Below are 14,873 nucleotides of genomic sequence, written 5' to 3'. Positions count from 1 at the left end.
TGGTCGCATCCTCAAGATTGACTGTATTACCGATTTAGCCTCAGCAACCCCTGTCCCTGCCGCAGCACCGCCCTCAGTAACCCTGGCAACCACCCCATCGTTTTCAGTTTCCATGGGTACGATGTAGGAAAGGCTACACTTCAGTGCCATTCTAGGGATGGACGCAAACTGAGCGGGAAGTGGGTAGATGCGCCTCTTTGGAAGCCATTCTTGGTCCCCAAAGTCGATATAATGTACGAGCACTCGGCCTGAGGCTATCTGATTCTCCGGCTTAACACTTTTGATGACCCCTCTGAAACATAATCCAGAATAAGTTGTACCTAAATTGTATACACTTACTTCCTTTTCCTCAATTTAAGTGGAAATACTAGTGAAAAAAACACTAGTGTAGAAGTGTTAATGTATTACTAATACCGCCATTACACGAAGTATCAGGTCAGATTTGGGTAAGCGCACAAGTGTTTGAAGTGTTTAACAAACCAAAACACACGTTAAAGATAACTTATGTTCATTAAAAAACTAATATTTTTTGCATTTGCATAAGAAATAAATGACACAAACAACTTTTTACCAGTGTTATTGGCCATAATAGGTGGTAAAAAAAGTCCATAACTAGAGCTTTGTCACAGACGTGACAAATAACCCCACATGCCGCATTGACACATAATATTTTGCATGTCGTCTTCACAAAAAACAGCGGACACCATGCTCAATTTTTTAAACACACTTAGTGACCCCTTTACCTTGTTTTTGACCCAGAAAGGCCCATTTTGTAACTTGGCCTTAAGATCATCTCCATAAAACTTCTGACCAAGTTTGGTGAAGATCGGATGTAAACTACTTGAATTAGAGAGCGGACACCATGCTGAATATTAAAAAACCCACTATGTGACCCCGTGACCTAGTTTTAGGCCCGGAATGGCCCATGTTCAAACTTGTCTTAGAGATCATTTAGATAAAACTTGTGACCAAGTTTGGTGAGGATTTGATAAAAACTACTTGAATTAGAGAGCGGACAACATGGTGAGGTTTAAAACGCACTAAGATATCCGTGACCTAGTTTTTCACCCGGCATGACCCATATTCAAACTTGACCTAGACATCATCTTTTTGACCCGGCATGGCCCATGTTTTAACTTGACCTACACATCATCTAGTTACAACTTCTGACCAAGTGTGGTGAAGATTGGTTTTAAACTACTTGAAATAGACAGTGGACACCATGCTCAATGTGTAAAACGTACTAAGTGACCCTGTGACCTAGTTTTTGATCTGGCATGGCCCATGTCCTAACTTGGCCTTCAGATAGAGGACACCATGCTGAATGTTAAAAAATGCACTAAGTGAGCCTGTGACCTAGTTTTTGACCCGGCAAGGCCCATGTTCAAACTTGACCTAAAGATCAACTAGATACAACTTCTGACCAAGTTAGGTGAAGATCGGATGAAACTACTTTAATTAGAGAGCAGACAACATGCTGAATGTTTAAAACGCACTAAGTGACCCCGTGACCTAGTTTTTGACCCGGCAAGACCAATGTTCCAACTTGGCCTAGACATCATGTAGATACAACTTCTGACCAAGTTAGGTGAAGATCGAATGAAAACTACCGGTATTTGAATTAGAGAGCGGACACTTAATACGGACCAACAGACAGACCGAAAGACCGACCGACAGGTTCACTCCTATATACTCCCTAAACTTCCGTTTGTGGGGGTATAATTATATACAGTCAATCTATAGGCAAAAAAGCCACTTTGGTGTAAGCTTGTCTAGGTTTTCTAACTGCTGAGCCATGTGATTAAAAAGGCGGAGTGATCATCGTCCAGGCAAGATGTCAATTGAACGACAACATTACTCCTGTGCGGGCACATCGCTTAACAATATTAAATATCTTCTAGATTTGGTATCAATAAGAGGCATATCCCACAATTCACTGTTTGATGTCACATACACAGTGCACCTGCATGTTTACTTCCGAAAATGGCATATTATTGTGAATAAAGTTCTTAAATACATTTATCATCAATATTGGCCTGAATTAATTTTCACAAACCTAAAGTCATTTGTGTTTTTAGGTTGCAATGCAAATAGGTAATATGTTCCAGCAAATGAAATAAAGAATGATTACTGCAAAAATGAGATGATAATTTAAAAACATTTTTTAAAAGAACAAGAGCTGTCACCATAGGATGACTTATGCCCCCTATAAACGCTTGATAGAAGTTATGAGCTTTTTTCGAAACCTAAACGCAGGTTTCAAAACCTAAACGCGAACCCTAAGTTTAAGGTCAAGGTCACAGGGGTCAAAATGTGTGTGTGTATGGAAAGGCCTTGTCCATATACACATGCATACCAAGTATAAAGGTTATATTTCAAGGGACATAGAAGTTATGAGCATTTTTCGAAACCTAAAAGCAGATTTCGAAACCTAAACATGGACCCTTACTTCAAGGTCAAGGTCACAAGGTTAAACAAATTTGTGCGTATGGAAAGGCCTTGTCCATATACACATGCATACCAAATATGAAGGTTATATCTCAAGGGACATAGAAGTTATGAGCATTTTCGAAACCTAAACGCAAAGTGTTACGGAAAGACGGACCGACAGACAGACGGACAGTCCGATCACTATATGCCCCCTTTTCTTCAAAAGGGGGCATAAAAAAATCTTGCTTTATGCATGGGTATTTAAGGCACCTTAACGTATCCTCTTGAAACAGATATGAGTCGAGCCACACAACAATATACTGACTGAAACAATGACATCTATAACAGGAAACATGCTCTTAAAAACCAAAGGATTACAAGTGGAATTATTCTAACATATTGTACATCAATTCTTGAATTGTAATCTTGACCATTATTGATAAGCACAAGAAATATGTGTGACATAATGCTGAAAAAGCCCTTCTTTACCATTGTGGAGGCATAATTAAATATGATGTACAAAAATAATCTGGGTTTGAACATCCTGATAAGTTCAGCTGCTTCAAGATCCTGCTTCAAGATAAAATTCTCAATGATTTTAAAAAGGCTTTCATAGGAAAAACTGCAGTGTTGTTTTTTCACCATTTTGGGAATGGCACCACGGCCCTTTAGATTGGGACTAATCTGTATTGCTTCGACTAAAATTGGTACATTAGTGCTGTTGTTTCTGTTCGCTAACAAATTGCTTTAAAAAGTAATTGTGCTTTAAATTTAATATATACAAAGGTTCAACTTATAGAGCTGGATGGGATGATGAAATAAATTTAGTTTAAAAAGAAATCTACAAAAAAATTGGAAAGGAAACCAGCAAATGGGAATTTTAGGCAGCAATGTGGGAAAAATATACCCATTTTGAGATCAGGGGTAGTATTCCAGAAGCATCTTAAGTCATTTCTTAAATATTTTCACTTAAGTTAAAAAAAAAATGTATTTCTTTACTCAATAAAGACATGCATGTTTTTTTGGTATTCCTCAAATAACATTGACATAATGATGTTATTTTGATGTAATTTTCGACGCCTAACTATTGCAGTATGAAATAAAACACTTAAAAAAAATTCCCAATTTAAGGATAAAAATAATATTTAACTTAAGATGCTTCTGGAATACCACCCTTGAATGAGGCTGAACTTCGGGCCAAAATTTGACCACAATACCCAACTGACCTGTAGAAGTTGTCATCCTGCGTGAACTGAGCGCAGCACAGCTTGCCAACCTCGCAGACAAAAGTCTTGCTCAGGTTCATCAGCTTACGTCTGTTCGCCTCCTCGAACCTTGCATTGAGGTTCTTCATCAGGAGGTCCAGCGTCTGGCCGCTCTTCTGCGAGATGATGTGCACGTAAAACTCCCCCGGCGACCGAATGTGGGCCAGCATCACCTCCTGACCTTGAGAGCCCAGGTGAAGGTTATCCAGGTCAAAGGTCATGTCGTCTAGCGGAAGGTCGGCCAAAGATGTGAGATCAAGGTCAGACATGCTTGAGACTGACCCCGTGTCAGCTTTAATGGCCGCCTGCAAAAGAAGAATGTACATGTTGGCAAAAATGAAGTAGTATCAAGGACATACTTGGTCAATATTCTGACTCAACTTGAGTTTTTTCTCAATTTTAGAGATGAGTTTGGTGTTTACAGATGTTCACAGATGCTTGTTTTAGATTTGAGTCTGACTAAACCCTAAATTTCAGCATGAATATGTTAATATTCTTATAGCTGAGATTTTAGTTGACTGACATTTTCAGAACTGAGCTGATTGGAAACTCAAATCTGATCTTCTGAGTTGAGCTGAACAACTGAGAATGTTTATTATACTGTGCCATGACAGCATTAGGTGCTGAATTGAGTTTATAGAGAAAAAATTAAGAACAAGGTACAAATGATATTACATACATCATGCATTTTTCTGAACTTAGCTGCATGTCTATGATGGATTTAACAAAGATTTATTGTGATTATATTTTATTGAGGGGGGCACAACCATTAGAATTGTGCACTTTTTTTTTATTAAAGAGAATGCAAACTTACAACAAATAAAATGTATTTATTAATAATATATAATTAATAATTGAATTTGTAACTATTTTATTAACCCTTTCAGTGCGGGAACCGAATTTTGAAGGCCTTTGCAAACAGTTTGGATCCAGATGAGACGCCACGTTCTGTGGCGTCTCATCAGGATCCAAACTGTTTGCTATTCTGATAGTATTCTTTGAAAAAAATCGAAAAAAAATGCTGATTTTAGAAATTCAGCAGATGACATTTTAGCAGACGACAACTTTCCCAGCATGCAAAGGGTTAAGCAAACAAAAACTTAACAGTCTCAGTAATTTTAATAGTTCAATTTACAGCTTAGGAGCTAGGAAATAGTAAGTATTTTCAATGTGTCACGTCTCTTTATGGTTTATTGTAAAAATGATAAATTAACAAGACTATTGCCAAACAATACATGTCCCCTACAGGCTCCACCATTGTCAGATTATTATTTTTTTGCCATAGCAACCAGAATTGTTGATGTAGGAAGAAAATGAAATGACGTTCATAATGTCCATATTGCCATCTATCTATGTTTCAAGTTTCATGAAAAAATATGAAGATCTTTTAAAGTTATAGCAGGATCCAGAAAAGTGTGCAGGATCCACCATTTTCAGCAGTATTTCTAATCTATTTGTTGCCATAGCAATCAGAATTCTTGATGTAGGAACAAAATGAAATGACGTGCATAATCGCCATATTGCCATCTGTCCATATTTCAAGTTTCATGAACAAATATGAAGATCTTTGAGAGTTATCGCAGGATCCAGAAAAGTAAGCAGGATTCACCATTTTCAGCAGCATTTCTAGCCTATTAATTGCCATAGCAACCAGAATTCTTGACGTAGGAACAAAATGAAATGACTTGCATAATCTCCATATTGCCATCTGTCCATAATTCAAGTTTCATAGTAAAATATGAAGAACTTTTAAAGTTATAGCAGGATCCAGAAAAGTGTGACAGACTGACAGACTGACGGACCCATGGACACACAAACGCAAACCATAAGTCCCCTCCGGTGAAACCAGTAGGGGACAATAATGCTAGATATATTGTCTGTTTTCAAATAAAGAGCGAAAAAATATATCATAAAATTTAATCAAGTTTATATGTCCTTTCATAATTGTGTGCAAATAGTATTGCACTTTGAAAATGTCTTACCAACCACTGAATAAATTCATCATGTAGAGTGAAAGACTCCAAAAAGACAGCTACTATCTATTAAAAATTGTGCAGCTGTGTTTATAAAAAAGCATTTAATTAATGTATTTATCAATTTAAACTTTAATTGTGGTTTCACTGTAAAATTTATTGAGAATATTTAAAATTGCATCTTTAAAATAATTTCTGAGGTAAACAGTGTTCCCCATAAAAAACAGAGTAGCCAGCTTTATCATTTGAGTAGCAGGCGATTTAGCGCGAGGCTTGTTGCGTGTTCGAGCCTCGAAGCGGCGAGTGGGGTATAGAATCGGGAGGGGTATCCCCTCAAGTCATGCAGGTTTGGGGGACCTACTCCTAGAAAATGTTCGAATTGATAGAGTGAAATGGTGCAATCTTGCGCATTCAAGAAAGCTTTTAAGATTGAAATAATACAGCATTTTTCATAGAATATACAATATTTATTTGAAATCTCTCAAACTTAAATATAAAACAAAAACATGTTAATTGCAACTGTTTTAAACTTTAATAATCTGAATCAGAGTCAGAGTCTAGCTTTAAGTCTAACTCAAGGACTTGGATTGCAAGCTGATATTCGGCCTCTCCAGATTGCAGGGTTGTCTGCAATTGGGCATTTTGAAGCAGTTGCAGGTCCTCCTTTTCCAGGGATATTCCCTGTGGTGACATCTGTTTTAAAATACGGAATTGACACATCGTTTACTTTAAAACAAAGACCTGTTAAACTACTTATGGCTTATGCAGAGTATTAAACATACCATTTGATATATACAACACGACACGTCAAACAAACGTATCTGATCCAATAATATTTAGAAATTCGATAGATTTTGTACCGGTAAAAAAAACACAATTCCACAGATTCTTGCAGCCCATGTTGCAGCTGTCAATAAATGCAGAAGGGCATCGTTTATACAATCTACCGGTTATATGCAAGGTGCTGAGTTATATTTTGGTTGATAACACAATCAATGGCATTTAAAATGTGTAAATAAAATGAGAATGTGTTATCAAATAAAATAATCATTACCTAAATCCAGGGGTGTCGATTGTACCCAAATTTAAATTCCGGAAAATTAGGCCGGAATGTTTGGGGAAGAACGGAGATTAAGGACAGTGCCCCCCCCCCTCCCCCTCACTAATTGTACTATGTTCTACTCTTTCTAACTGCTATTTCTGGTGAATACTATGCGTAATATTATAAATCAAACCGTCCGTATCACCGCATGTGTAATCCTCTTTCTATGTTTGTTTATTGAGGAAGTCATACATAAATTAAATCGGCGACAAATGCTGTTTCTGAAAACGACAATCCGAAAAATGTACGAGTTTTGCACTAAATAAAATGTGCTTATCGATTAAATTTCGAAAAATGAAACCATTTACCTAGAAAATTCGTAATCAATATATAATTTGGTTAATATATTGCTTTACAATATGCTATTGAAATGCTTTAATTTGCTTATCCATCACTTAGAATATTTCATGATGGCGGACATGTGCAACGTTTTGTTGACGTACGGAAAGTAATTAAATAAGCTAGCCATAAACTTTCCGAAGTTAGCTAAAAATACCCTTGTGTTCGGCAATCTTCGTCATAAACGAGCGGTTAAAAAAGCGGGTGTAAACTGTCACGTAAAGATACGAAATATCGATCGTTTGTTTATTCGTGCTTGTTACTGCGCGAATATAATGCGCATTAGAATACTTTCGTCCAGCTAGTTTGTTGACACACGAAAGCAAAAGTATCGCGTCAAACTTGGTATAAACACGAACGCTGGCCTTTTTTTCGCCGTTTTTTATTGGTATTTTTTGGAAAAGTAGCCGGCGCAAAGATTGTTAGTAACCAGCGAAATCGCCGGCCGCCGGTGCTTCCGGAGAACACTGGGTAAAACTATTTCTTATATGCAGTTTTAATGTAAAAGGCCTATCATAAAAAAAAACGTCAGCATGCGTTTAAATGGTTAAATAACAAATTTGTTATATGCTTTCTCCAAGAAACTCATTTTACAAAACTTAAAGATATTTGGCACAAACAATGGGATGGCGAAATGTTTTTAAGTGGAAATTGTTCAAACTCATAAGGAGTTGGAAGCATAATCACCTCAAAAATACGCTACGAGGTAATAGAACATATAGAACCAATAGGAGGGCGTATTCAATTGTTGAGAATAAAAATTCAAAACAATAACATCAGTCTAATTAATTATGTCCAAACAAAGACAACACATCAATATTTCAGACTTTAGAAAATCTTCCATTAGAATACAACCATGAATCTTTAATTATTGGTGTAGACTTTAACACGGTAATAAACTATAAAATAGACAAACTTAATGGTAAACACGATACAAACTTAAAATGTAACAAAATGATAAATGCAATTATAGAAAGTCATGATGTTCATGACATTTGGAGATTATTAAACCCTACCAATAAACAGTACACATGGCACTCAAATACAAAACCCGTTAATTTTTGTAGACTTGACTATTTCATTTTGTCTTCTAACTTATTAAACCACGTTACAGATTGTAAAATTTGTCCAGGCTTTAAATCAGTAGTGCGTTCAGTTACAGCGAACATTCGCTATAGTTCGCGAACGGTCGCTATTGAACGCTCGGGAGGTAGTTCGCTAGCGAAACCAAGATGGCGGACAAATAAATATGTTGTATTTGTTTAGTGTTACTTCGATATTTTTTCCTTTTTTTGTAGTACATAAAGTGAATTGAACAATAAACAAAGTGTATAGGAGGTTTTGGGGATTTCGATAATAACGTAACGTTTGCGCATCCTCAAATTTTGGCCGCCAACACTGCGGCCAGTCTCAGACCTGTTTACCATACCGATTGCTTCTCAGTAGTATGGAGGGCATCTCTCAGTAGTTTGGGGCTGTTGTCAGTAGTTTTAAACTTTTCAATCATTTTGAGCATTGAAACACCATGACTGGGTCACATATCAGTTTAACGGTACATAAAGCATTAGATGAATTTACTTGTTAATAATAACATCTGTTAGGTGATATTTTTTTGCCTCAATGTTTTACAGCCTGTGCCATTTGGATTGGGAAAATTAGCGCGATAAACCATGAAATTGGAAAAAAACGCGATAAACCATGAAATTTGTAGACATTAAGCATTATACATATGAATATAAGTAACAAAATTAAAATTGTTAGTGCATGTTTGACAGCATTTTATATTATAAAGTGCTGCTTCAATGTCTTCTTAAAATGAAGACAATATTTAGATAATATCCATCCACATGCATATTAAACTTGCAATAATCTATAGATTCTTAAATACACCATTTGATTATAAGCTCTTTAAGATTAGCTATTAATTTAATTCAGTATTTTTTAAAATTAAATATCATGAGGGGAAAACATAAACAAATATTGACAAACATCCTTTAGTGTTCTTGTTGATTTAATGATGTATTAAATGGAGTTAGAATAATATATTTTATTTGTTTACCTTTCAATATCTTGCACTTGACAACCTCAGTTTAATGCTATTTCATTGAACTGTACAGCGTAACAAACATAATCAAGCAGAATATGCATATGAATCTGATTATACACAGATCCACTAACATATAAATCAAATCATGTTTGTTTCTTTCCACTTTCGAACAATACTCATCTTATAATAATAAATGCTCTTGCTTTGTGAGTATACTAAACTCCAATTTTCCAACACTCGTTTCCGTGACGCACATTCACTGCGCAGATTTCTGATAAATATTTGTTTTTTTAAATCTCAAACGTAGTATGTTGCGTTAATTGAAACACGCATTACATTATTCCCTGATGACCATATGATACTATCCGTTGTTAATTTGAATGGTATTTATTATTTTCGCCGTTAATCGCAAATTCTTGTCTGCTTGCCTCCATCTTGGATGTGTGTTAAAACAGGCGTGCTCAATCCCGATACATCGACTATCGTCCGTTTTCTCCGCAATAGAAATAGAGATGTGTATACTGGATAGCAACGTAAAATCGTATATATTCAGCTAAATTTGCGAACCAATGCGCAAGTCAGTTCGGTGACGACTTGACAAGCTCGATCATCACTCGTTCCCCGGGAGGCTTGAATTTCAACGTTTTTTACTACGCAAGCGCCAAAATTATTATGATTGATAAATTACCCGTTCAGACCGAAAATAAGCGAAAGTACGATTAAAATCTGAAATTTGACCATTTTGATCGATGGATCCGTAGTTTTTCAGTACAAATCCGTAGTGCGTAGTTTAGCCAAATAATCCGTAGTAACTACGGCGAATCCGTAGAAGTAAACAGGTCTGCATTCTGCTATTGTTTGCATTTGATGATCCGCATCGTGATAAGATTTCAATCATATTCGGGACCCATTTTAAGAACAACAAAATATTCAGAAATTGAAATTCTTCCATATTAAATAGAATCCAATGAATGAACACAAAAAAGGACGAAAACAAACAACAAATTGGTTGATTTTATGTTATCAACATAAAGAAACTATTTCAACCTATATGTCCGTAAAGACTTACCTTGTTACAGATTAACTAAATCCTCTTGATACATGTAAATGTTTGTATTTAATTGTTCACACCAATTTTGACACTCCTTATTTCAGCATTTTTAACCACCCATTGTTTAATTGCCCCTTTGCTCATCACAAACCGATTATCTCGATATGATCGGATACTGTCCAGACAATAACTAAGAAAACAGGGTGTCATAAACCCAGGGACCCATATTTGTATGACTCAGTATGGGGTCATTAACCACATGTGTCTGGTCATTAAACACAATTTATGATACCTCCGTGTCATCTCTGGGCATATTAAGCCAAAAACTTAACAGTTGCTCTAATAAAACATTTGAACATATTTAAAAAATAGACGTACATTTGTTCGAAATGGATTAACAGGAACTAATAAGTATATATATAAGCCAGTTTAAACATAACACTTAAGTGTTTTATAATGACAATACATTTAAAATAGTGTAGAAATTTACTGCTTCACAATTATCGTATTTAACGGGTACCTGCAAATGTAAACCGATATAATAACGTGTAAAGATCGTGCGTTTTTGCAGTGTTCGAAACATCATCGTGAAAACAAGCAATCGCGTTTGATCATAATATCGATATAAAAAACTTGGGTAAAATAAATGTATAGATTTATGGTATAATAATATGCCAGATTGGTATCGCTCATAATCACTACATTAGAGTTTTCAATATACATGTGCATTCAAAGACAGTTCAATTCGCAAAATATGCAGGTGTTGTTGTTTTCCACGTGAATGCTAAAATTTATTAATATTTTCATTAAATGTAAATGAAACGAAAATTCATTCAATGTAAAAGAAAATTACAACTACATTTGAAGATTATAATGTATTGCGCTATTTTAGGGCTTTGTTTTATAACTGATTCAATGCACCTCTTGCACTTAATTTCGATCGCTAATGAAAAATAACACTATCACATCCACACCACTTATAATTATAATCAAATTATTATAGGTTTTTTTTTTTTAAATATCTGTGAGTTAAGTACTTTCTGTGTTATTAGCGATTTCCGCCATCAAAATCGCTACAAATTTCTGGGAGCCGCCATCTTGAAACGTTCACGCCAAACTTATTGTTCAATAAGACCGAATCGGAAACGAACGATCATTGGCGAACGTTCGCTGTAACTGAACGCACTACAGAACACTCAATAGTCTCTTTCACCTTTAACTGCACACAAAATACGAGAGGGCAAGGATATTTTAAAATAAACAATTTGATTATTTAAGAGAGAGAATATCAAAACATAATGAAAGAGTCTTTTACAGAAATAGCAAATATTAATAAAAAAGCTAACCCTTACAAACTGTGGGATGTAATTAAAGGTCGAATACGAGATGACACAATCAAATATGCAAGGAAATTAAAAAGAAACAAATTACACGAGGAAACAAATTAAGAATTTAAAATCACTGCACTTGAAATATATATTTCCGAAAATCCATTAAACGAAGATAAAATCAATGCATTAAACAAAACGAAAAAACAGTATGATTACTTAATGGAAGATAAAATAACAGGAATATTATTAAGGTCAAAGTCAGAATTGATGGAAGGGGCCGAAAAGAATACCAAATTTTCTTGCTAATTTAGAGAAAAAAAGGGCTGAGGAAAAAACTATTTACCAAATAAAAAACGAACAAGGGAAAATTTTAAACCACCAAAACAAAGTTCTAAAACATATTGCAGGTTATTACAAAAAATTGTATAAAGCAGATCACAAAATCGATATTTCAGAACATCCTTCCTTTTTCAACAAAGAATGCAATGAAATTGATACTGATAACCCTAACAACTTAAACGTACATCTAACAGAATACGAATGTGCAATTGCATTAAAGGAAATGAATAATAACAAAAGTCCTGGGTCTGATGGTTTGTCAGTAGAATTTTATAAGATATTCTGGAGCGATATAAAACCTTTTTTACTTAATTCTCTAAACTTCTCTCTTGATAATAATGCCTAACAGATCTACAGCAACAAAGCATCATTACTCTTTTACCAAAAAAAGGGAACGATACATTATCCTTAAATAACTGGAGACCTGTCTCACTCCTTAATGTTGACTACAAAATCACATCAAAAAGCATAGCAAATCAAATTAAAAGCCTTTAAATAATAACTTTAGCAATGCACAAACTGGCTTCCTGAAAGGTCGATATATGGGTGAAAACGTTAGATTATTAGAAGAGGTGATACATACAGTAAATGAAAAAAATGACCCTGGTTTAATTTTCTTCTCAGATTTCAATAAAGCTTTCGACAACTTAGACCACACCTTCATATTCAAATGCCTTCGTCACTTTGGCTTCAGTGACTACATTATTAATTGGGTCAAACTATTCTATAACAATGCAAAATCACGCATTACTAATAATGGCTACTTCTCAGAACTGTTCCAAATTAAAAGAGGTGTTCGACAAGGCTGTCCATTATCACCTTATCTATTTATAATTTGCATTGAAATTTTATCAATCGCTATACACAATGATCAAAACATAAGTGGGATAAAAATAGGAAATATAGAAACAAAACAGACACGTTTTGCTGACGACGCTTGTTTTCTAACAAATGGTTCACAAAACAGTTTTGAAAAACTTATTTCAACGTTGAATAACTTTGGAAAAATATCCGGCCTTACATTAAATAGAACGAAATGTACCATATTGCGCTTAGGATCTTTAAGGAAAACTGAAATTGAATTTTGCAAAAAGAAACAATTTCATTGGAACTCAACCCAAGCGACATCATTAGGTATAACTTTCTGTAATAATCCCAACGAAACTATAGCATGTAATATAATGAATAAAATCCAACCAATAAAAAAATTGAATCTTTCGTTGATTGGCAAAATCACAGTACTAAAAACATTTGCATTTCCAAAGCTTGTGTATCCTCTAACCATTCTCCAAAACCCACCCTCACATGTGATGAATCAACTGAAAACCATGTTTTTCAACTTTCTTTGGGACAGAAAGCCCGACAAAATTGCAAGGAATCAAATAATACAGGAATATAACAAAGGCGGATTAAAAATGCTCGACGTTGAATTATTTTTAGATGCATTAAAAGCTAGTTGGGTAAAAAAGATTCATTGATAATTAAATTATATAGCTCGATGCTTACACCGCATGGGGGAAACACAGTTTTCAAATGCAATATAAGTCGAACAGATGTTGCCAAACTCAAAGTTCTGTCAATATTTTTGCAACAAATTTTAAAAGCCTGGTCTAAAACAACATATAACGAAAATATAGATATCATTTCAAAACAAACAAGGGCTGTTTGTAAAACATGCATGCCCCCCTATATGGGCTATAAGTTGTAGTAGCAGCCATTGTGTGAATACGTTTTTTGTCACTGTGAACAACGGCGGCGGCGGCGGCGGCGGTGGCGGTGGTGGTGATTGATACAATGCATTACAAAACTGCAGTTAGCCTTACATTTGGTAAAATTTAAATATATTACAAGGGAGGCAAATGCTGTAACAAAAACTTATTGCATTTGTTTCCCCTGTATACATGTATAAGAAAAATATAATAGTGTATTACCTCCCCTGTCCTGCTTATATTTATATTAATCAACAAAATTAAACATTAACACAATATTTAATATACAAAATATACAAAAAAACTCATATTCTGATAATATTTTTACTGATCCACTGTATTATACTAAAAGGATGATGTTTCATTGGACTGATAATTATAGATTTAGGATTACAGACCAGTTGCTTCAGTAATATTGTTCAGAGTGTGCCCTGTTGGCCGCATATGCATTCTTGAGTTATCATTCAAAAACCATTTTACTATTTCGAGTCACAGTGACCTTGACCTTTGACCTAGTGACCTCAAAATCAATAGGGGTCATCTGCCAGTCATGATCAATGTACCTATGAAGTTTCATGATCCTAGGCCCAAGCGTTCTTGAGTTATCATCTGACAACCACCTGGAGGACGGACCAACCGACAGACAGACAGTATTAAACTTTTACTCACTTGTAAAGAACATCCAAGTATATATCATATACACCACCAAAATACTTTTTTGATGATATTACTGTTAAGACTAAATTGTGCAAAGTAATGCTCAAACGTCTTCTAAACGCGAACCTACACAAATTAAATGTGTAACAAAGTGGATAGATCTTTTTAATACAAACACAATTGACAAAACACAACTCTTCTGTCAAACCCCATTACTTACTGAAGATACTAAACTCAGAACTTTCCAGTACAAATACATCACACACAATATACCAAATAATTCCTATCTGTTTAAATGTAAACTTGTAGAGTCGAACATGTGCTATTTCTGTTCGGCAAGTTCCGATTCTCTAAAACAAATGTTTTGGGAATGTAATGAAATTCAACATTTCTGGTCAGAAGCAACACTCATGATACAAAACAAATTTGGTTTGGAACATAACACGCACATTACCTTTGAAATTATTTCCCTTTGTAATCTTAAGTGCACACAGGTACAAAAAAATAATGCAATTAATTGTATCATTCTTTTAGCCGAATGCTTTATCTTTAAATGTAAATGCGAAAGCACCGCCCCTAAATTCACGCAATATATGAGCTACTAAACCCATAGGCTAAAAATAGAGGAAA

The 14,873-nt window shown here is 35.0% G+C and overlaps 1 protein-coding gene across 2 annotated transcripts in view; it reads right to left on the bottom strand.

Annotated features, from left to right (window-relative positions):
• Positions 1 to 14,873, bottom strand: part of LOC127881601 (uncharacterized) — a 132,770-nt gene that overhangs the window by 81,440 nt on the left and 36,457 nt on the right. For both annotated transcript variants that reach the window (XM_052429605.1, XM_052429606.1), the window contains exons 11-12: positions 3,657 to 4,000; positions 31 to 292 (exon numbers count right to left, since the gene is read on the bottom strand). In XM_052429605.1, coding sequence (XP_052285565.1) covers positions 31 to 292; positions 3,657 to 4,000 — 606 coding nt within the window. The remainder of the gene's footprint in view (positions 1 to 30; positions 293 to 3,656; positions 4,001 to 14,873) is intronic.

Source organism: Dreissena polymorpha, chromosome 5, assembly GCF_020536995.1.
Source record: "Dreissena polymorpha isolate Duluth1 chromosome 5, UMN_Dpol_1.0, whole genome shotgun sequence".
NCBI classification, from domain to species: domain Eukaryota; kingdom Metazoa; phylum Mollusca; class Bivalvia; order Myida; family Dreissenidae; genus Dreissena; species Dreissena polymorpha.
Note: the sequence above shows the minus strand (reverse complement) of the source record. Positions and strands in the feature narration are given on the sequence as shown.